Source organism: Anser brachyrhynchus (genome assembly GCF_964034855.1).
Source record: "Anser brachyrhynchus genome assembly, chromosome: 3".
NCBI lineage: Eukaryota > Metazoa > Chordata > Aves > Anseriformes > Anatidae > Anser > Anser brachyrhynchus.
In genome coordinates this window covers 95,778,708-95,803,618 of record NC_137696.1, presented here as the reverse complement: position 1 = coordinate 95,803,618, position 24,911 = coordinate 95,778,708, and the positions used below count along the sequence as shown (strand labels likewise).

Sequence of the window (24,911 nt, the reverse complement as noted above, 5' to 3'; positions counted from 1 at the left end):
ACGGGGTTGCTGGATTTATCATTTTGTTTTTAGAGCTTTCTTGTGTTGAACTGTTGTTTTAATTGCTGGAGGATGGTTTTCCTTCATGGTTATCTGTTGTAACCTACAGATCATGGAATCATCTGGTACACCCTCAGTAACCTTAATAGTAGGCAGTGGTCTTTCATGCTTGGCCTTGATCACCCTAGCCGTTGTCTATGCAGCGTTATGGAGGTATGTAATGGATTGACAAAGTTGAATGTGAATGCATAGTTATATTTAGTTGAATTAAAATTTAAAGAGACTATTAGTTGAAATATTTCTTATTTGAAAAATGATAATTATACTAATTTTAAAATGTAGTGCATGTTTTGATTTCTATATCTGTTGATGTGATCAATTAGTTTTCCTCTCTTGGCTTACTGGCAATGGTATAGCCCACTTTACCCTCTTCGGTGTGAATGATATTGCTTTTCCAGGGAGGTATTTATAGTGCCAGTAAACATTTTACATGGTTTTTCTACAAGATATGTTTCCTGTGAGAAAGTGAAGCAGCCTCAAATAGTGTGGTGGTACAGTCCAGTAATGTACTTTCTGTCCGTCCTGAGCCTAATACATGACAAAATTAGATTGACTTAAAAGTGCAATAGATAATCATGGAGGAAATGAATTTGTGATGTAATTAATTTTGAGACGAGAAATAACGTAATGTGTTAGTGTGGAAGAAATAGAAAAGTGAGAGGAAGTGTGATATAAAGTAATAAATATATCCCCAAAAAAAAAGAGAACATGAGTTTTCACTTAACTATGATTCATAATACAAGAAAAGTAGGTTCTCAACTAAAGAAGAAGAAAAACAGGGAGAAAATAGTAAATTTCAAAGTAAAGTAAAATCAGCTAATAGGATTTTGCTTTTAGAAGCAGTTTGGTAATTTTACACCCTTTTCTCTTTCACTCTCTCTTATTCAGGCAGAGATTCACAGAACTAGACATATATATAGTAAATATAGAATATCTAGTTACATAAGTTATAATAATAATTTTTAAAAAGTAAAAGGATTATCAGTTATTATCTGTCAAAGCTAAGAATGAGAGTATTTCAGGATATTCCCATCTGAAGCATTATAGTGTTATTTTTGCACTCCCTGATATATTTAGCACTTGGAAGGAAATACTGTCATGCTCAGTGGAACTTGTCTACTCCACTATGTTAACTTTCAAGCTGAGACAAAATGTATGTGGTATATCATGGAGGACCTAACAAGGGTTCTGCATCCATCCAGCTGAAGAGAATATAACTCAGAAAAATCTCCATGTTCTATCAGTGAGATATTTTGAAAGTATTATGATTACTGAGTGGTCTGTCATTTGCATCATTAAAATTTGCATTGAATAAGTTTCTTGAGAGCATATAGTAGCCAACTGTCAGAAGAAGATAGACCATGGAATTTATATGTATATTTGATTCACTGCTTATTTTTACAAAATTGGAGGTGGGGAGAAATGTAATATTTTGACCCCGTGCCTATATCTATATCTTCTCTTGCCTTCCCTTCCCTTCAACTTCCCTTCCCCTCCATAGTAATAAGGGCCAACACTACTGCATTGGCAGAAAGATTAAAATCGTTCTAGCTTAAGTCAATGTTCTGAGTTCCTCCTTGCACTGTATTTACACAACCACTAAGATCCTTTATAGGCCGTAGATACTCAGTGTTGGGATCTGGCCCAAGTGAATCAATAGTTAACAAGTTAGAAAGTAGCAGCATACTGTCCGTCTAGACAAAGGCATTAGACTTTCTGTATTTGTTTGCATACATAGACTTAGCCTTAACGGCACTGTTATATTTTTAGAAAAATATGTGAATTGTGGTATCAGGGTTGTTCTGTCTTCTTATGTAAAAAATGTAACGGTAACTTAAATGATAGCTGAGTAAAATGATTTATGATTTATTACAGGTCCAAAGTTGAGCATCTCTTATGGGTACATCACCCCTTGCTATGACCTCAGACTGTCAGTTATGGGTGTACAGCTCAGGAGGAGAAAGCAATATTAACTAAGCTCAGTTCATAACTATATAGTATAACATATATAGTCATAATATAGTCATAAAATATGTTAATATATGGCATAGTCTTCAGAAAACTGAGCACCCTTAACTTTCATTAACTTTAGTAGTCAAATTTACTCTGTTAGCAGCTCTGAAAATTGGGTCAGTAAGGTACTTCAATTGAATCCACCATTATTCTCTTTCTGTGCTCTAGTATATAAAAGCTGTATACAGAAAAATGAGAACATTTGCATCTTGTAAGGAAGTTGGTAATAAGAGTATGTGTACTTTTTCATCCTAAGCATACTTGTAAAATGAGTGTAATAAGTTGGCAAGAGAGTGTGTGATGCTCACTGCTATAATTTAAATCTTTCTGTAAAAGCTATTTTTGGCATTAGGTTTTATGAAGATGAAGATCTTACAGTATTATTACTTCTCCGCACAAATTATTTGTAAATGTGGTGGAACTTCAAGATTAATGTTATTGTTATAACAATAATGCATTTCAAAGTGCACTGCTATAGTATCATCAACCAATCTGCATCTTAGTTACGCATTGTGGACCAGATCTTCTCTTCATGTAAATCACCACATTTCTCTGAAGTTAGTTTGGTGACTCGTCTATGCCAGCTGTGGATATTCCCAGGGATGAGCAGGGAGCATAAATTACATGAATGCATCCAATCCCATTATCATCCATATGGTGTCAGAAAAGTTTTGCCAGCAGTTTTGAAAAGAAGCATTGATAGAATCTTTTTTTTTTTTTTTTTAAATATAGCAAGAAACTAAGAGGAAATTGCAGAATATCTATCCAAATACCGTAGTTCTTATGTTTGAAACATGTTAGCTCACTGATACTCTGAGCACATGAAAGTTTTCACAGTTTTTGGAGTACATCTCTCTAACATTTCTAAGAATTGCATTAAAGTTTTGCATGATTTACTAGTTGTTTTCCATTTGGAAAAGTTTTACACTCTTGTGCTTTTTTTTGTTTTGTTTTGTTTTGTTTTTAATTATTTGAACAGGTACATCAGATCTGAGAGGTCAATAATTCTAATCAATTTCTGCCTTTCTATTATCTCATCGAATATCCTTATCCTGGTTGGACAAACTCAGACACATAACAAGGTATGATAGATAGTATAACATTTGCACGTAAATATTGATGCCTTTATTTTATTTGTGTTTACCTTAAAATAATTGCATTTATTTAGACCTTTATTTATAGGACTTGGCATCTTTGGTAGACTATTAACAGAAAAGGGAAAGTATTTTCCATGTTTCATAGTCATTTCTTCCCCTCCAAAAATCCCTTTTGGTATTGTTCCCTCTGGATAAGCTGTGCTCTCTGTGGTAGACTTGTATGTTTTCTAACTAAATTTCAAAGCAAAAAAGTTCAAAGACTCAACATCAAAAGCACAAATTCGTGTTCATTATAATAGTTGTAATAGGATTGTGCTACAGTGTTTTTGTCTTTTTATTAACATGCTGGTACTCAAAAGGCAAGTAGAAATTGCTTAGAAGTTAAGAGTACTACTCTTGAAAAAGTGCACAAGCAGACATAACAAGCTATAGAACTGTTAAATCTCTGGCTGATGTAGCTATAAGAAAGTAACAACCCTGCGTACCTTACTTAGCAATAGATTGCTGATTTATTAGTAATCTGTTCTCAGACTTTCTGAAGATATTCATGATTTGCCTCTTTCCTGTACAGCAACTGTGTCATTGTTTTGAGGAACTTCCCAGTGTCTAGTGATGCTAGGCAACATTCAGAAGTGACGACAAGTGCTTGTTTAAAATTAAGTATAGCTACATGATAGCTTGGAATATAAAATAGAACGCAATGCATGGATAGGTCTATATGTGATAGAAGGGTTTGGAGATGTTATGGTTTGGAGTGAGCAAGTATCTGTGAACTAATTCTTTATCCCATCATTTTAAACTACATAATACACTGTTTGTATTAATTTTACCAATATCTAATGAAATACCTTCATCATTCTGCTATGACTAGTGTTTCTATAACATGTCTATAATTAATCATTTATTCTTTTCAAATGAGTTCTTAGAAACTTTGTTGCCTGAAGTATCATAAATTCAATAGGAGCCACATAGCTGTACTTTGAAAAACATTCAAAATATCCATCATTTCCAATATAAAATTTAACAAAATTATTGAAATTAAGATACTATTATTACTTGAAGTTTTGAAATTGTGTAGAAATGCAAATGAATAAAATATGGTTTTGCAGAAGGAAAACACATGAGTCTTGGAGACTTTATTCAGGGGATAAAAAAGTCTGAAATGTGCAAGTGACTTCAGAACGCCAGTAACAGAGGAAAGCAGAAGAAGGATTTAGCCTCTCTAGAATTTCAGCAACGATATGTATAGTCATTTATACTATTTTATTATGTATTTCAAGAAGTTTCTGTAGCTAAAAGTTGCTGGTTGTAGTGCCATTGTGGAATCAGGGTTTGAGGACACCAGACATATATGTGTTTGAGAACACACTCCTTAGGTATTTTGGAAGCCTTACTACAATGCTTCAGTCTGGGAACACTGAACTCAAAGATGCCCTAAATCTTGATCCATTGTATGAATCTTAATCTCGCTGAGCTCCCTCACTTCTGCTTCCCGAAATCCTTGAACTCCTAAAAGTGCAAAGATATTATATTGACTTATCTTTGAGAACTGCAGATCCTAAGAATGGAGATGTCCAGAGGAAATTATTGACAGAAAAAACAACACATCACAAGGTTTAAGTTTTGAATATATGGTCTGAAAAAAGACTGTAAAATATCTCTTTCTACTACACTTGTCTTCTTTTTGAATCCATGTCTTGTTTTTGATACACGTACCACCAGGGAGCTTCTAGCCAGGGAGTACCCCTAATGGATAAAAGGCAGAATACACTTTTTATACCAAGGAAGATATTCCTTGTTAGACCGAAATTCTTTTTATTACTACGTTCACTGACCTGTGAATTTTTCGTAACTGTAAGAGACTAGCTTATGAATGCACCATCAAAAAATGTCCAGCAAAAGCCAAGGTTTAGCAAGCGCTTAGTCAAATTAAAATAATCAGAAAACCTGGCCATGGCTTTGGTATGTTTGTAAATACATATCCATTTTGGTATCGGATGTGTTTCCAAACAAGTTCTGAATTCTATATTTTCCAAGTTCATATATGACCAGAAGAAGCCACTGTTTGATTTTTAGTCCTTAGATATAGGTTACAACGCTGACATCCGTAGGAAAAAATAAGTTTTCATTTTGCTGAGCTGGAAAATTCAGTATGGAAATGAGAACTTTAGAAAGAAGATCTGTGCCTTAGCTATGGTTTAAGAAGAAAAACATTTTTAGATTTTTTTTCTGGGATATTGTTACTTACTATAGATAAAAAAATGGGTTTTAGAGTTTGAAAGTTATGGGTCAAACTTTGGAAAAAATTTTATGAACAATAATATACTATTCAAGTCAACATATTTTTTTTTCTGTACTAATGACTGAGGTGGTGTTTTATGGTAAAATGAACTCAGTTTTTTCAAAGTATCAGGGAAAAATTGAGGAATGTGATATACCATAAATGAGTGTTTATTTATTCCATTCCATTCTCATTCTTATGTCCACACAATTTTTACTACTGGGGCACCCAGTTAGTGTCCATAGTAGGCTGCTGATGTTCACAAAGTTGAAGAATGTTCTGTTTCAGCATGTTGTGATTTGGTTTCGCTTCTGAATTTAAACTGTCCCAAGCTCTATATGTGTGTATATTCCCTTTGAGAATGTGTGTTTTTAAGTCTAGTCAAAGATTAATTTCATTTTAAAGTTGAATAGTGTGTAAATTAAGCATACTGAACATGTATTTATAACAAACAGAACTCTTTGCAGAGTTCTGCAAACTGGTTTTCTCTAGTTTTCTCTATCTGCATTAAAAACAGCACCAACGACTCTTGTTCATTCCAATGCTCTTCCATCTCTAGGAAATTTCTGTGGTTCACTTTAATGCACAAATTGACATCCGTGACAAAAAAAAATATTGACTCTCTTGGTCTAGATAAGTGCACATTTTCTGTTATTTTATTTTTGCTTTATGTAAATCATATATCACACAGAATCACACAGAATCATCTAGGTTGGAAGAGGCATCCAAGACCACCTAGTCCAGCCTCTGAAATATATATACTTACCATGTTAGGTTTAGCTCTGATCTATTAAGGTTGAATATATTATTGAAGTTTTTACAAAAACTGAGACAAAAAGTTTTTTAGTGAAGACTGAGATTGAATATTACACTGTCTTTGGTTCAGCTAAATTCTGCCTTTTTCAGTAAAAAAGATCATGTAGAAGTAGTTTAAATTCTTTAAAGCTACCATAGCTTTTCCATTTCTGGTATTTGTTGTTTAAAAATGAATGTTTCTCCAGTTTAAGTATGTAAATTTTAACTCAAGGACACCAACATTAGTCCGGTGGTCTAGGTCATAGTCTTCTTATCTAGTTCTAGAATGCCTACAGACCTGAGGGGGACAGGGGGAGTGGTTTGGTTCCTTTAGGAAGATTTGGATTGGAATAGAAAAAAAAAAAAAAAAGAAAAGCCTTCTGTCAGCAGAAATTCCTTGCTACTTTATTCCTTCTTAGCCCAACGTGCCGTGCATTTTACTGAAGGCCCAGCTCAGAAATCTGCTGCTGTTTTCAGTATGTTTATCCAAGATTTTCCAGAACTTTATTCAAAGCCTTCTTAATATGTCAAACTTTGTAAGAGATCTCTATTTTGTGAGACTCTGTCTTGAAGCACAGGTCACTGAAGGCTGAATTTGGAGGAATATTACAAAATTAATTACATATCATGTTTCAATATAATCAGTGTTATACTAGGCATGATAAGCATACTAATTTACTCCAGTATTTCTTTCTGTTTCTTGTTTTCTTTTCCAGGGTAAATCTTAGTGTCACATGTTAGACCCATAATCTTATTTAAATGTGAGGATACCTGTAATGCAACTGATACACTAGGGATAGTCTTTTTACAGGTGAATTTAGTAGTAAAGTTAAAATTAAGTCTCTTGAATTAGAGAAAGGTAACATTTTTCATGTATAACCTAAATGCTCAAGTATATGTTATTTCACAAATACTGTGAGATGTTCTAATAAGAATGATGATCTACAAAAGCAATAAGTTTTTACTTTGAAGAGACTGACAGCTTTCACTGGGGAAATATCTATCAGTGATTCATAGGTTTCACTGTAATGTATCTCTTGCTATAGTATCTGTTTCTTAATGTTCTTCTTCCCATCAAGAAAATTGGCTTTATTTCTTCTATATGTGGACATTTGGCATTCAAACAATAAATCTTTATTATGTGTCTGTTCCCATTTAATGAACAGATTCTCTACTCCCAACAAGTTATTGATTAATATTATGTTGATTTTTTCATAAATTCTCTTTTTGTTTGCATACATTTAGAAAATACATTGTTTTGTTCACAGTTCTGCCTAAATAAAAACACATTAGCTGTTTGATGTAAACAATTCCTGTTTACCTATTTTCCCTGCTAAGAAAGCAAAGCTGAATAAAATTTAAAATAAACCATAGAATGAATTATACAGATGGGCAAAAATTAATTATTTTCCATATTATCTGTTTCTGACTGTACTTGAGAATTTCTTGCTGGAGTTTAGGTCACTTGTGAAAAACAGGCGTAGTTTTAGAAATGTCATAAAGCCCTGCACATTTTGTTGGTCATAGTCAGATTTATGTGTACCTACCACGGGAAGACCATGGACCAGAGCACAAGGCAAGACTTAGCAACCCTGATATTCTGTGTCAGCACTGTTTAATTGCAATATCCAGTTTATTATGCTTGCTATTACATTTTGGATTTCATCTCTTAAACCATACCTGCAAAGATATGAAAAAGGCTGGAATTTTATATCTGATGTGTTTGGGGAAAAAAAAAAAAAAAGTCGTAAAATTTTATAGATGACAGAATTAGAATGGTCACCAAATAGGCCAACTGAACAAAAATAACTCGATTTCAGTCTTTTTTTTTTTTTTTTTTTTTTTTTTTTAGTAGAGGTTCTAGTCTGAAAGAAGCAAATAGGAGCTGAGAAGCCACAGCATAACATTCCCACAGCACTCTGAAGCAGCTGACTGTGTAACTAAGGCTCCCTCAGGTTTTGAGAAACGGTGGGTGGAGGGATCCCCTGAGAACCCAGCAAATGTTCAGGTGGCATTAATGCTGTCTCTAACCATGTGGCTCTTGCCCCATATCTGCCACTGACTTACAGATGCAAGCATCATGGCAATATATCTCCTAGGAAACAGCGGGGGAGACCTAAGAGCAGATGGAATGAACAGAAAAATGATGCTAACACAGCATTAAGGTTGTGTTAGAAAATCAGTGAGGAAGTAGGGAATTTAATGCCTCAAGCAGCACACTCTGTATTTCAGCTCTTGCCCTGAGAACTTCAGGAGGATACCATCCATTTAAACAGTAGGGCCTGGGCAAATATGTCCTTCCATTTTTGCCAGTACCCAGCTGCCAAATTAGTACCTTCACTGCTGATTGTCATCTCTTTCTTTGTGTGCAACAGTTTTTTGAACAACTGAGCCACAAAGTCACTGGCATGGGTCAGCCCTCGCAGAAACCCACCAGTAAATAGGTCATCAGTTGGAGCGCATTGCAACACACACAGCTGTGTATTTGGGAACTCAGAAACAACTAACTGGAGAGCCCTCTTAAATGAGTAACTATTACAGGAGAGGGTCTGTTTAAGCAACACGGTTTCACCATGCCAAATTCTGACAGAACCTGTTAACATCAGCTGAATTAACTACCTACTTTTAAATTCTCAAGAGAACCTCTGGGAGCAGATCTCTCTTACCCAAGATCAGTAAACATTGTCATTCATACAACTGTTACCTGCCTCAGAGGAGAAAGTAACATTCTTCTCAGAAGTGCCTGCCAGTCTGTTTCTCAAAATACATCAACTTTATCATTCAGTTTGCTATTTCTAAACAAACCAGACATTTTGATTGTATGTGGGCTAAGAAAAGAGATTGGGTAGATATTAGCAGCATGTGGTCTCTGCTCAAATTTCCAGAACCTTTTTAAGAGCTCTGTGAGCTATTTTAGAATCACAGAATTGTTCAGGTTGGAAGATCATCTAGTTTAACCTCATTCTCAAATCAGGGTCAGCTTTATGGTCAGAACAGGTTGCTCAGGGCTTTATATAGTCAAGTCTTGAAAACCTCCAATTGTGAAGACTGCACAAGCCCCTTGGGAAACTTGCTCCACTCATTATCTTTCCTCATGGTTAAAAATTTTTGCATATATCTGGTCTGGACCTTTCTTGTTTCAATTTATCCTTATTGTCCTTTGTCATCCCACCACAAATCCCTGTGAAAACACTGGCTACATCTCTGTGAGCACCCTACAGCCCTGGACAAGCTGCTGTTAGGTGCTCCTGAAGCCATGTCTTCTCCAGATTGAAGAGGCCCATTTTCCTCAGTCACTCCTCAAAGGCGAGTGCTCTACCCCCCAAGTGTCTTGGTGGCCTCCCTAAACTCACTCCAGTTTATCAAGCTTTCCTTGGATTGGATGAATCAGTTGTATTGGACACAGTATTCTAGATATGGTCTAATGAGTGCTGAGCAAAGGAGGAAAATCCATCCCTCAGTCTACTGGCTGTGCTCCTGTTGATGCAGCCCCAGATGCTGTTGACCAACTGTGCTGCCAGGACATGCTGTTGACTTACACTCAGCTCACTGTCCATACTGTGCTCACTGCCCAACCCTCCAATATGTCTAGGTTTCTCTGGATGGTAGAAGTGCACTCGAGCATATAGACTGCTCCCCTCCCAGTTTGGTGTTATCTGCAAAGAGCAAGAACTCCACTGCCTACTCCAGGTCACTGACATTAAACACAGGACCCTGGATAGACCCCTTTAGTATTCCACTTGCTATCTGTCTCCAGGTGAATTGCCACCCATTAACCGGTACACTCTAAGCCAACCATCCAAACAGTTTTTTACCCATTTGGTTGTTCACCCATCTGACTGTGACGTCCTAGCCTGCATAAAAGAATTCCATTGGAGACTTTGCTGGAGCTCATTTTAATGAATTTAATTTTAATTAATTTGATGAAAAGCAAAAGTAGTGCAGTTTTTGGAATCCAAAATCCATCAAGTTTTACCTGTGAAAGACTTGGACTGTGTCTGACTCACAGCAGTATCAGCTGGTCATAGTGCTTCTCAGCTGGTGGGACACCCATCCACCCACTCAGGCATGTGCTGATGAGTGTTGCACCAACGTAGTACACTCCCTCCTCCTTGGATGTAGTGCTGGTCTTGGTGCTGGCATGCGAGTCTCTCCTGTCCTGCCTCAGTCCAAAGAAAAGGAGCTCAGCCTTTACTGAGGTGACCTCTGTTGTCCTGCTGTACTCAGAACAGGAGGAGAGGGAGGGGTAGGTGGAGAGGGGGGTATTGTTTATTTGTTTGTGGTTTGTTTTTTTTTTCTCTTTGTTCTTCAGGACCTTTTTAAAGTAGTTTGATCTCTTCTGGATTTCACCCCCACAGTCCTGAGCTCATGCTCTCACGAACACCTGTTTGAATCATTTCAGACAATCTGTTGATGACTCAAGCAGCTATTTTGGGCTTCGCACCTTTTCTCTACTTCTCTTCTGCTTATTTGTTGAATTCAAGTGGAAATAGAAAAACAGTCAATGGGAAGTAGATCAACCTACAAACAATAAAATGTTCTTGTTTTTCATTTACATAGTCTTAGTTTTATAAAAGAGGAAACCATAAACACTTCTATGTGACAACAGTAAAAAGATTTCTAAATGAGGATACCATAGGAATAGACTTCACATGACTAAACTGTTGAACAATAATAATAACATTAACATCAACACCAAAAATCAGTATTCAACTACTAGGTTATTTTAATTCTAGTATGAAAGCTGAATTTTCTGTATGGATTTTCCTATGTGGATTATCATGTCTAAGAATGCAGGCATAGAATCCATTTGTCACATAAAACAAAACAGATACAGGAACAGAGCAAGAAATTTTTGGCATAGATATTTGGTAAAATAATACATTAAAAAAGTACAGTTCTTAGATAAGTGTATATCTCATGTCCTAATACAATTTGTATATCATTACTCATTCTTTACAATAAAATGAAACATATTAGAAAACCCAAACTTTTTAAAAATACTATTATTTAAAGATCAAAAATGTAAGTTTGGTGCAAAAGGTTATGTACTTATTGTACTGGATTTTATTTATACTTCCCTACAATTGCCTGTTTTGTCCCTATATTTTCAGGTACATATGGTATGGATTTTTTTTTGTTTGTTTGTTTGTTTTGGCTTTGGTTTTGCTTTTGCTTTTTCGTATTCTCCTGGATAAGAGATTTTATGCCCCTATATCTTGCGGTTAAGTCACTGAGAGCATTATAAGGTAGATGATGATGGGATTTATCTCATTCTTGCATTGGTCTGATTAGAAACTAGAAAATGAGTATTCTTTCCTTAACACTGTATACTACACTCTGTAAAAGCTGCAGGGCTCAAACATGTGATCCTTGTACATAAAAGTATTCTACAGCCATATATTTATTTTTACTTTAAACTTTTAGTATTAGTATCACATAGAAATTCACAAAATCAGGCTTAGATCTGGCTTAAGAAACAGCATGAAAATAAATTGTGGGGTCTGTGTTACTTGTTGCTGAAGTACATTCATTTCTGAAAACAGAGCTTCCTAGTGAGTCCGTTTACTTTTAATTCTGGAAAGAAAAAAAAAAAAAAAGTGTATCATGTATTACTAGATTTACTCAAACTAGTCCAGGATGCTGTTTTGAACAGCAGCCAAAACCAACCATTCCAGAAGTACAAAAATCTCTGCCCGGGGCAATTCTGACTTAACCTACTATATAGCTTATTAGATTGTTTAATTTGTGATTGATTTTAAGTCAGGGCTTAAATAAACTTGCCATAAAATGATAATTATTCTCAGGTGCTAGGATTAAGGTATGGGTTCCAGGCCTATGCCCAGGCCTGTTTATTCATTTTATATGTGACTGCCTTTGGAGGAAAAATAATAATGTGGGATGAGACTGGATCACAAGTTTCCTTCTTTCTTCCCCTATGTATCTTGTTTACCTGGCTACCAGTAGCCAGGTTTCAACAGGAAAAGCATAGAGTTTCTTCACCATTTCCACTTTTTAGCTCTTGAACAGTGTGATGGTAGGGGAAATTTCATGGGAAGTGGGACAAGCAGGATGTAAATCTGTCTTCTCCACATTCTAGGCAGAGGTTAGCAATTAGGTGGAAAGCCAAGGATGGTCACACAAATTCTGTCTTTTCCTGACTTTTCTTTCTAAGAAAGAAACAGTGGTCACTGTGTGCAGATCCCACTGAAGTTAACATTCACTGAGCATATACATGTCGTAAGAAAAAACAATGTTAATTGCTCTGGGTCAAAGTGGGACTTTGTCATGAGATGAATGCACAACTTTTCAAGGTGCTCCTAGATACAGTTATGGATCAAAAATTATGTATCCAGAGATCCTTTTGGTGCTAGTGTAAAATGCACTCAGTGCCTCTAGTTTTGGATGGTTGCTGAAACATGACCTTTTTATGTTTGTTTTCATGGACATACATGCTTGTTACGTTGAGTCCCAGTGAGTCACAGACATCAAATGTGGTGCTGAAAAATTTGACAATAACTGTGTTCCGGTATTTTTCTCTTTTGATGGTTTTGTCAAAAATTGCATAAAGCTGACATTGTGGATGAATAAGTAGGTATTTTGTGGAATTTAATAGAAAATTATGATCAGAATACTCGTTGAAAGAAAACTGTAAATGTAAGTTTAAGAAGTATGCATTTGGCTATAATCATGGACGTCTTTAATTAATGTAATTGTGAGATTTCCAAAACTCTGCAGGGAAATGTACATGTTTGTAATAAAAAGGCCTCAAGCTGTTAAAACCGATAGAATTTCTGAAATGTCAAGCAAGTTCAGTTTGCACTAGACTTCTGGGTTTAAAAACAGGATAGAAAACATGTTAGTATCTCTCTCTTCTGAAGAAAACTGAAATATATCTGGCACAAGGAGTCCAGCAGTTGGAAGGAAGTATGAATAAGGTTGGCACAAAATGTTGTTCTATTAGTAAGTGATTACATCTCTCTCTCTAATTAGTAGCATGGCATATAATTTGTGCTCTATGCTCTTTGTTTCATAAAAAGTCACATCTTCAACCTATTCCATGTTTGCTAAATAATTCCTATAAACTAGGAAATCTAAATGGATTATTTTTCTTTAAATATCACTTAAAGTTAGGTGATGGCTTAGAATGAGAATGATTTCCTTAACAAGCTTAGCTGAGCTATACAGGACAACAAAGCAATGTGTCAGAACCTACAGCTGTTGAAACCTGAGTTTTAAAAAGATGGGATTAATTTTAAATCAGCTGTTATTTGCATTGAGATTTTACACTTCTTATATTTAAAAGGGCTTTCAAGTCTATGTCTTTTACTGCATATCCTCTTATGTCAAGTCAATCAGAATTCAGGCTTGAGTGTTAGCAATTTAATTATTGCTATAAAACCTTCATTTTAGCACTGCTTATCTTTTAAAGTATATACAGAATAGTAATAACGTTTCATTGAACTGAATGATCTCATAAGGCTTTGCAGTCATACTACAATGGAAAAAAAGTAGTTTTGCTATGAATAAGATTTAGACCTCAGTATCAAGGCAACATTAATGATGGACAAGAACTGCTACTAGGCTGAGTTTGTTTCCTGTAGCTATAAACCTCATCCCAAAAAAGTCTCTCCAGAAACCAATTTGTAAGAGTTTAAACCTGATCAAATGTCTGTTTCCATTCATTTTAAAGGATTCTTCCTTTTGGACAGAAGACTGAACAACAGTATCTAACACAAGTCAAAATATATTCTAGTCAGATTTTTAAACCTAAGTGAGAAGAATGATTTACATTCTGTAAATACCTAAAGAACATGTCTGTCCTAGTCAAACAACAATCACTAAACAATAAATCATGTCTGTTTAATTGTAGGAAATTGCCTGTAAATTACAGATAGGAAGCTTTCAAAACTTCAAGTTGTGGCATTAATCCCTGTGCACATATTTTGCCAATAGCAAATGCAAAGCCTGAAATGAATTATAACTAAACCAAATTGTGCTGCCTTGCAGTTGCCATGGCTAGGAGCATGCATACAAGTTATTGATATAGCTTAGCTGACACTTGTTTTGCCATGATGACTTGATTGTGTGTTTGAGCCCCTGGAAGTGTAAGTTCATTGAAGTTCAATACTCAGTGAATAGGTATGGTAAGCAAAGCAGAACCAAAGCAGCACTTTGAGGTTTCTTTGTCAAAGAAGCACTCTGTAGGATTTTCGTTTAGGTGATGTGTATATTGCACCCAGCACAACTAGATCTTGGTAGTCTTTCAGGGTTACACAATATTAGTGTTAAATATGGGCTTTGATAAACTCAGTTCATAGCCCTGTATAATTCTTCTGTATAATTAAAAATTCATCATGTGTCAGCTGGAAGGACTGGTTTTGGTGACTTGGATTCACTTTTCTTGCCTAGAAACTGATGAGCAGAAACCTGCTAGCATGCTATGAAAGTTTAAACTTATGGAAGGAATTCCTCTAAGTGGTGTTGAAGAAAATGGAATAAAAAATGGATTATGTATGCACGTAACAGACTTTCTGTGCAGTCCCTAGCTTATTTCTTCTCCAAACCTCTTTTTAGGTTCATACACACAACACTGTGACAGACTGGTTCTCTCACCCTAAGACAGGCATTTGTTTTCAGTAGCTATTTTTAATATAACATTACCCAGTTTCCAACTACAGGGAAAAAAAAAATCTTGTGCCTTCTGGCATCTGGAAGGGAAAATTGCTACCCCACAATGATCTAAACCTGCTAGTGCAATTGGTTTAGAGACGCTGCTGTGTGTACAGAGGATGGCACTGATTTCAGTAGTAGGCTCTGCAGGCAGAGAGATCTGATCTGTGCAGATCACAGAGAGTCCGTTAAGGGAATTCCCAGCAGAGGAGTGGAGAGAATACAGATAAACTTTCCAGTGGTAATTTGGCTCTGTCATTGTCATCCAGGGCATTGATATAGGCTGGGAGATTTTGCAGGAGGAGACATTCATGCTAAGTATATAATTTAAAACCTAACATTTTATACTTGCTAATTTTAGTTGCCAAGATTCTTCTGAGAGACATGTAGCATTAATTATTAATTATCATTGTTGATGATAAAAATAAACCTATCATTAAGGCTCTGGGAATATTTCCAACATCAACAAATTTTCAATTTAATTTATTAACAGATATAAACATGTATTTTTTTATTTCTCCCTCCAGTCAGACCCTTAACTTATTTCATACTCACCCCTCCCACAGGGAAGAGCCTGAATATATATATTAGCCTTGCACTGTGTTCTCAGTGTCAGCACATTGAGCTCTCTCAGCTCTCCTATAGAAACATGAAGGGAGGGAAAGAGGTAAGGATGAAGGGAAGGAAAGAGATAAGGACACCTTCAGCTGTAGTGAGACTATTCTGCCTCCTATTTCTGATCATTTTGACCTTAGAAATGCTAAGTGGAACACAGAAGCACTGAAAGTTATGAAGAGAGCTGGACCTGCAACTCTTGTCAGGTATAGACGAGCAAAACCAGATGCTCTCTTTCCTCCCAGCAGCAAAAGTGAGTGTAACATAGTCTACAGGGAAAAAGTGTAGTAGAGGCAGTAGTGCTGTGGAACGGGCAAACTTTGCTTTTACTGATTGAAGTCATACATGACAGAATCCAAAAAATTAATTTATCTATTTATCTATTTGTGTTAGCAGAAGCTTCCAAATCGACTGGAAGAGTCACCCACTGAGCATTCCACATGTTGAGCAGATTAGGGTGTTAAATATGTAGACTTCAAAAGCTGGTATACAAGCAAAACAGACAATAGAGGGGAAAAAATAAAAGGGGAAAAAAAAGTCACAACTTCTATTCCACATACAGATGGATACAAATAACAATAATATCATCATCAAAGCCAACATTTGGAAATTCAGGGATTTCTACACTTCTACACAAGCTTTCTCCATTTTTAAGCAGAGAAGAGAGCTCACAGGACACTGTCATTATGTTCTGATCGTGTAGGTTTTCTTCAGTATGTGAATTTCACTGGAGAAAAATTTTCTGCTGATGGCAAGGAACTGGAACTTTGTAAGAAATAGGTGTGGCATCCAACTATGGTATTCAAATCCATATGTGGCTGTAGCCAGTCAGATAGTTTTTGTTTCAAGGTCATTTTTTACAGATGAAGCAACTGTGTCCCTGGGTCATTGGAAGGTTTACCCGATGCTCCATTATGGAGTCTGACACAAAAAAAAATCTTCCAGAAACAAAATCCTGTAAAGGGGATTTACAAGTTAAAAATTAGAAGGTACAAGTTAGAAGGCCATGCACATGGCCCCAGTGCATGTGTCACATTTCTTACTTTCCCTGAGATGCTCCCTGCTCTGTCTTAGACCTTCGCTGATTTTAGGAATTGAGTTCTGCATTCCACACAGATAGCTCCACAACAGCTAAAAATCCATCTCCTCCCACAGAGATACTATTTTTTCAGTAGCTAGTCTCTTAGTACATATTCTTTTACATGGGAACTCTTTGCATCCCATATATGTTAAATTTTTAATATGAGACTTAGTTAAACTTAGAGTCAGGGGTTAATCATGTGGTTAGCCATGCAGTTAATGACTTAAAATAACTGAAGGGATTTTATTTCCTTTAAAATGCTACTAATGCATTATTTAATAAGTCATAATTTGAATATAATAAAATGCCTAGACTCAGTCAATGGTAATTGTGTTACTTAGAAACAATGTGAAGTCATGTACACTGAAAACAATACAGTGGCATTTGCTTTCAATCTGAAGCTATATGGCAGACATCTGTGTTTCTCTGAGCACAGTACTGCATTTTGCTTAATATTTATGGTTATTTTCCTTTCAAAATAAAACCTAAATTGGAACAGAGTTCAAAGTACTTTGGTAAAATAACCTTATATATGTTCATGATTTGTAATTAGGAAGGAAAAAAATGTTAAAAACTAAGATAACGTATTACTAGTAATTATATCTTTAATTATATCAAGTGCCTTCCAGCACATAGCGTATGACTGGAGAACAGCAGACCAACATGTTCACTAGACAGGACAGCTACCCATTCTTATCCTTTCAAACACCAACTCTCGGTAAAGGGAAAATTCCCTCTGTCAGAACAGAGCTGTGGTATCACTGGCTTTGGGGAGAAGAGGGTCACAGCAAAATAATTCCAGTGCCTGGTTACAATGAAAAATACAGGTCACTTCTTGGGCAGGAGTATAGTCACTCTTGAGCTCCATATGCATTATGTCTGTCACTGCCTGTGAGGCAAGAGGGAGAACCTTCCAGCCATTTCTCATAGGTTGGAACCAAGAACTACTTTAAATATCCCCTGCTGCCACAGGTGGAGATTTGCCCTTCAGACCTTCATGTCACAAAAATAAACTGTTTTTAAATTAATGGTGAAGAAAGTAAAACAGTCACTTCACAGTCTCTTCTTTCATCAGTTCACCCCCCCACCCCCCCACCCCCACCCCCTTTTTTTTTTTCCTTCACTTCTTTTGTCTTCTTTCTTCCTTCATCCCTTGTCTAGCCTTTATGATTTGTCAACTTCTGTTTTTGGTCTGCCTTTCCTCACTCTTTCCTTTGTTTGACCCCCCATACTATTGTTTCCTTGTTTCTCTGTCATCCAACACTGATCAAAATAATCATTTGGAAATTCCATGACATCTACACCAGCCATTTCTCTGTTTTCAAAGAGTGAAGAAAATTTACAGGATGCAGACATTACTTCCCAATCATGTAGGTTTTCAGTAGCTGAATTTCACTGGAGAACTATTTTCTGGCAAGGCATTGGAACTTTGTAAGAAATAAGGGCACCATCCAACTACAGTACTCAAATTCTTATGTTCCTGGACCATTGAAGGGTTTACCCAATGCTTCGACATGGAGTCTGACAGAAACAACTTCTTTGAGGATTTGCAAATTAGAATAAGGAAGGTTCCTTCTCGGTTCTTTTTATTCTCCCTTCTATTCTGCCTTTTGTTGTTGTTGTTCTTCCTGCTCACTTTCTCTCTTCGCTTCTGGTCCATTCTTTCTTCACTGAAGTGTTCTGTGTTGACTTTCATGGTTCTCAACAGATAAGGTCTTCTGAACTAATGGCCATCTTCTCTTCTGTTGTTGCCATCAAATTATCAAAAATCAAAAAAGGATAAGGTGAACCTTTCAAGCACAGTTATAATACTTGAATGCAGTAGCTCTGCCTCATAGATAGAAAAATGAGAAATAAAGGAAACTGTGGTTATGAGATATGATAGCTCAGTAGGACTCCCATCACGTACCAGTGAGACACACATTGTATGCAAGCAGTTCTCCATTGCTGTGCTTTTCAATAAATGTGTTGTTTTTCTTTCTTTTATTGAACTATAGTTTAAAAGACAGCGGTGAACAGAAATTATACTACTGTATGTTTATTATAGAATTATACTATAGAACAATTTTGTATATGCTATTTTATACATAGAGTGGAATGTTATTATTAAAGAGCCTTCCACTCAAAATTCAGTAGCCCTAGCCAGGGAGGTTGCACGCTAATGCATCATTAACACTGTGACATTCCCATAGCACAGGATAGTAGGACTAAGAAACTAGCTCATGCACGGCTGTGAGAGAGCCCGGTGCCCATCCCAAAGCCTATTCACAAGACCGTCCATTCTATCATGCAATTGCCTTGCTCCTCTATGGCTTTATGTTACTATAGGAAATCACACTATGTTGTTTTTTGTTGTTGTTGTTGTTGTTGTTGTTGTTTTCTTTACCAAGCTAATCTTCACTATTGCCCATGCCATACTCATATTTTGTGCTACTTTGTTGATTTAGAGTAGGTCAGGCATTTTTTGAGTAATTTATGACTAATATTATGTCTAAAAACAAATCTACCTTTATAAAATTGTAGTTTTTACTAGTTGAAAGAATTAAACATTTTAAACAGAGAAAATTGAGCCCAGTAAATTAATAAACAGATTGTTTATTACACACCCACCTTACAGGCTAGTCTTAGGATTTTTTTATTTTTATTTTTATTTTTTTTTAATCTCTGTGCTGTCAGAGATTCAGAATAGTAGACTGATGCTAAGAACATCATGTCTCAGTCTGTCTCTTCCCTATATCTAGCTCTATCTCTATGTTTACTGAAATCTGCCTTTTAAAATCTGTATTAAACTGTGGGCTGGGGTTAAAACAAAAAACAGAAACAAAGAAAAAAAAAAACCAGGGCTTAGTTGTCAGTTGGCTTGTACCTACACCTAGTAAACCTTTGCAAACTGTCAGGTATAGAATAACAACAAAACTATATAAAAACTGTCACACTCAGCACACATAGCTATTAGTCACTAGACAAAGTTCAAAACAGTGAAAATCAAGACTGAAATCTAATTCATGTCTTTCATATTGCTTTCAAAATTCAGACAGGCCATAAGCTCTCCACTGCCTGATTAAGTGCTTAGTTTACAAGTGCTTTGTATCAAGTGATCAGCACAAAGTAGCTTGAATATACTAGCAAATATATCCCTCTTCATTTCTACGTTCTGCTTGTCAAAGAATAATAGTGTTGTTGCTGTTCTTTTGGTTTCTTTAATTCCAAATATGGGTTTAATTGCCTCCCAACTCTCATTTAGGGGTAGATTTTCCATGCAGTGCTTTTTAAACTGTACAATACCCCCAGATTATAATGGGGGCTGTGCAACATAAAATCCTGCAGCACATTGAAATTAAGCTTAAAACCCTGCAGTGCTTTGGAAGTTATTTTTATTCAGCAATATGTGTTGCACCAGTGTGGAGAAAGGCACAGGGAGTTCCACAAATATTACTGGAACAGGAGTAAAGTGTTTCACACAGGACCTATCAAAGGAACACAACTTTGTATTGACTACACCTACCAAAGTAACGACATACCAGACATTTGATCTACATTTAGATAACACTATGAAAGACTGATTTTGGCAGATACAACACAAAAGCAGAATTTCTACTTGTCATAACATTAATCCATTCATTTGTGGGATTCACTTCCTTTTCTCACATTTAACAGTGCCTATGATATATATATATATATTTTTTTTTAAGATTTGATTTTTTTTTAAAGGAAAAGATCTAACCATTTGTTATACAGCTGTAGTAAACAGAACAGTTAATCAACAGCATTTGATAGATGATAATGCCTGCAACTGAATTAGACCTTAATTCTGAAGTGAATTTTGTATAGTCCTACCAAAGCTATGGAGCCTATGCAACAATTCCCTTTAGGATAGGACTTCTGTTGTAATGATAATAGCATTGTAGAAAAACTAAAACAAACATTATTACTCAGCTCCATGGATCAGTTAGTTTTTAAATCATTGTTCCTGAACAGTAATTCCCAACTCACATATTCAAATACCCTTGTGGAGAAGTCATGTATATTTGATTCAAAATGGTAACTGTTTATTGTATCTTTCCCTTCAATTTTTGGAGAATATGCAATGTGTCTCTTGAAAATATACAATTCCAGAGCAGTTTGGAATAAATTCTAAAGAACTCTAATAAATTATATCACACATTTCTTTGTGCATGTGTATGTGCAGGATTTTCCAAATACAAATCAATCTTATATGAACTGTGAATATCAAATACACAGCCTTCTTTGGTTCTGATTGGATCTATGACTACATATTAGAGTAGAATGCAGTCCATTAGTGATTAAATTTACCATCTTAAAAAAGAGAAAAAAAAAAAGTAAAAATGCAATATCTTAGTGACTCATTCACAGTAAGAACAAATGAAGAAAACAAAGACAGCATGATAAATACACAGATAATTAGAATCAGGAAAATACCTGAGCTCAAAGGCATGAGGAACCCCCATTAAAAGTTAATATGTTATTCCAAATTTTTTCTTTCTTTGAAGATACGTTTGAAAAATATTAAAGAGGGCTCTTGAAAGACAAAAAAAAAAAAACTTTTATTTTTTATATTACAATATTCTAGTACATACCGACGCATAATATTAGTTGTATATCACTTTACCCTCCTTTGAGGTAAATTAACATGTATCGATTTGAACAATTCAATTAATCATGAGTTTTCCTTACTTCAGAAATATTTCATAGTTTAAAATAATATTTAGCTTTTCAGCCAGACTGACAGTGGTACACGCAGGGTTTACTGTAAAAGATCATTGGATAATATTCTGTATATTTGACATCTGGTTCTTTATATCATGCAATTTCTTGTATCACTTATCTCACATTCATGGCATTTTGTTTTTTGTTGGAAGTATCTGCAGCTTTTATGGCAATAAGAAGCTGTGAACGTGTTAGGAGTCCATGAGCAAGGTGCTTGAATTGGCTCTTATTTTGTGCAATGATACAGTTGCTTTTCAGTGAGCAGAGAACCAAGTCATGTTTTATGTTAAGTAGTCATGACATCGTATCTAGCTGAATTTATTACTCTTTCTATTAAGTTTTTCTGTGAGCAATCACAATACGGACAAGGCTGCCATGTTAACATTTTTAAGCAGCAAGTGGGGTTGATTTGCCTACAGGCTCCCAGGGGACAGCGGGTGTTCCAATCATTTTATAAAAAGAAGTGACAGGTTTTGCTGTCTCAAGTGACTGTGCCATTTTCTTTAGCCCTCTAGATTCTTCCATCTCTGCAGAAACTTAGTATATCAGAAGCATTAGTATAGATTTGCAATATAATATTAAGCTGATTTAACTTTGATTTAACTTTGCTCCTCTTCAATTACAGATCTTGCAATGTATTACCACAAGTTCATGTGCCATAGAGGACTTGTTAATTTAGCCTGATTTTCAGTACTTTCTCCACCTTTGGGGTAGAAAGGATTGTTTTATTTCTTAATCTGTTAATTGGGGGGGTTTAGTATGCTACTTAGCATTTAACCAATGGCTTTTGTTAATAAGACAGCACTTTCCTTGAAAAGTACAGGAGTCATCAGCTCTAGCATTATAACAGCTTAACTTAAAGCAGTTGAAAACACTACAGATGCATAGTCTGTAAACTATAAAATTGTTTAAATTTTAGTGCCAAGAACATTTCCATGAAGTGTCCCACAGTGATGTGTGAAATATTGCTCAAAATACAGTATTCCAGACTTACTGAACTCAGTGAGATTTCTGTGTCAACTCTAGTAGCTTCATGGCTTTGCCCCTTGAGAAATGACTCAAGCACTTGACATTACGGGAATATATTCAGAAATGAAATAGATACCTTTTGTTTAAAAAACATATAGAGACATTTTAAATCTCAAGACTTCCAGAGTACAATTTCAGACTTGCTGAAAAATGCACCTATCTCTGTGGAGCTGAACATCTCAGCATGTCACTTGCCTCCAAACCTGTGTGTAACACAGAAATCTGATATTCCCCCAGGAACCAACTCTGAAGGGCTTAATCTGTTCTGTGTTCTGAGAGTACATCAAACTTACGGTGATAGAGCCAGCCTCTTAACAAAACATGTCTAGCACAGCATTTCTTTAAATCTGGGAGCCAGGCTTTGGGTGAAGAAGGTATAAATTCATAAGTTCTCACTGTCAAGTTCTGTAGTGCAGGTTAAAATGTCATTAGGAATCTTCTACTTTTCTGAAACCACTGAAAAGTAAAACTTAGGACTAATTTATACAAAGCAACTCCTGTAGAATTCACATGCCATCTTGAAATAAATTAAATTTCAAAAAACGTTTTCCTCTTTTGATTCTGTATGAAACCTAATTGCCTGTCAGTAACGCCTTCTTAAACAAACATTTTAACATACCAAGCATTTGTGCATGAAAGTGTTGATATTAATTATCATTCCATAATGGAAATGTGCAGTTGATTGTAATAGGAGGTAATCATATATTTAGATAATTTTCAAGCCTACCTAAATACACAGCAGCTGCACTGCTTTAGCAGCAGTTAAGCTGGTCCTCAGTTTTGCGAAGCAGATAGTGACAATGTAGCACTCACATGGCCCCACTGCTCCCAGTTATGGGGTGGCATTTTCAGGGCTGCCTTAAGGTTGATGCACAGCACTGCTCTCTTCCACATCGAGGAACAAATTCTTAAGAGTCTCTTTTTTCACACTGACTATCTGCACACTTATCTTAAGAGAGCTATATTCCAATACCAGTCTCTACCCTATACATGTTTTCTAAAAAAATAGGACCTCTGAAATTGTATATCAGATTTCTTTGGATCTTACCATAGTGTCAAATTTCATTGGGGGGGGGGGGGGGGGAAGAGAAAAGAGGCAGAAGGTAACATGGATAAAGCAGTCTGCCTTCAAGTTCTTGCTTTTTTTTTTTTTTGTCATTATGCTCTTTCCTTTGTGATGTCCTTAGAACATAATGTGATGTGAAGAAATATATCTAGAAAATGTGGATTTTGAGGGTTGCATTTTAAACCAGAGGTCTTATAGATTTTCAGTCACTTAAATAGTTGAAAAGTATAATTTAATTCACAAGAGGATAAAGCTTGGTTATAGACTATACAATTAAGCAGATGAAAGCAGTTACTCTTATTAAGCCTCATTTTCCATATATCACATAACATGAAAGACAACGTTTTTTTGTTATTGTATAGTTTCACATTCATTCCAGGGTTATGGGCAAGATTATAGCAGATTTTGAGAAGTTTGTGATGGGTTTATTACATTTAATGAGCATGCAATATATGGCTTCTCAGCCTTCGCTGACATTTTGAAATTAGACTTCCAGCAGTGAAATCTTGTCAGGGATGGGTTTTAGATTACTCAAGCTTCCATGGTTAGAGCTTTTTGTACATAATGTCAAGTACAATCGTCAGTTAAATGCTAAATGAGCATACCATTGTTAAGGTAGTAACAGTACAGAGAATAAAGACTCTAGAGAGTTTACTTTTTGCTGACTCAAAACTTTATTACGAACTTTATTCATAGTTCTATTCTTAAACATATGTGGAGACACAGAAGGGAAAGACCTCTGCACAGTTTTAAAAAGTGTATGAACCCTTTCTTGAACATACTATACAAATTAATGGTCAAATCTTGGTCATTTATTCATACAACAACCATATTCCTGACAAATGTGAACAGAAAGAAGAAGATTGGATGTGTAGAAAAACCAACACAGTTTTCAGAGTTTTACTGCAGAACACAACCCTCCTGTCATTTAGGAAAACAGGCAAACAAACAAACAAACTTTAGAACTGGGTTAGTTTTTCGCTGTTTCATATTTCTTTATGAGTTTGCAAATTGTTTTTTCCTGCCCTTGGCCGTCATCTTGCCTTGACATCACTGTGAGCAGGTCTGAGCTCCAATCGGATAACAGATGATTTTTCAACTAAAAACTTTGGCCCTTTTTTTTTAAACAGTTACTACTCCACCAACCAAGCACCAGTTAATGTTTTCTTTTTTTAACTGATTGAACTGATTGCTCAGTGCAGTAGAAACTAATTAGTGGCTTAAGTATTTTTCTGCTGGCTAATGTTTCTTATTTTGAAATCAAATATCCTCAGAATTTATCTACCAATGGGAGAACATTATCCTGTGACAACATTTCAATCCACTGAAGTTTTCTTTTAACCACGTTAGGTCTTGATGTGTGTTTGATTTTACCAACTATTACCAACCAATGCAAATACTTTTTTCTCTGTTCTATTTTTTGCACCATTTGGTGGCAATGTGTTTTCAGCAGTGTGTATTTTCTACCTTTGC

At 35.7% G+C, this 24,911-nt stretch overlaps 1 protein-coding gene across 11 annotated transcripts in view; it reads left to right on the top strand.

Annotated features, from left to right (window-relative positions):
- The window catches only part of ADGRB3 (adhesion G protein-coupled receptor B3), a 470,566-nt gene that overhangs the window by 371,799 nt on the left and 73,856 nt on the right, over nt 1-24,911 (top strand). For all 11 annotated transcript variants that reach the window (XR_013948141.1, XR_013948142.1, XR_013948143.1 and 8 more), the window contains 2 exons: nt 110-213; nt 3,053-3,155. Coding sequence is in view for 8 of the 11 variants with exons in the window: in XM_080584111.1 (XP_080440237.1) it covers nt 110-213; nt 3,053-3,155 (207 nt within the window). In the remaining 3 variants the exon portion in view is untranslated. The remainder of the gene's footprint in view (nt 1-109; nt 214-3,052; nt 3,156-24,911) is intronic.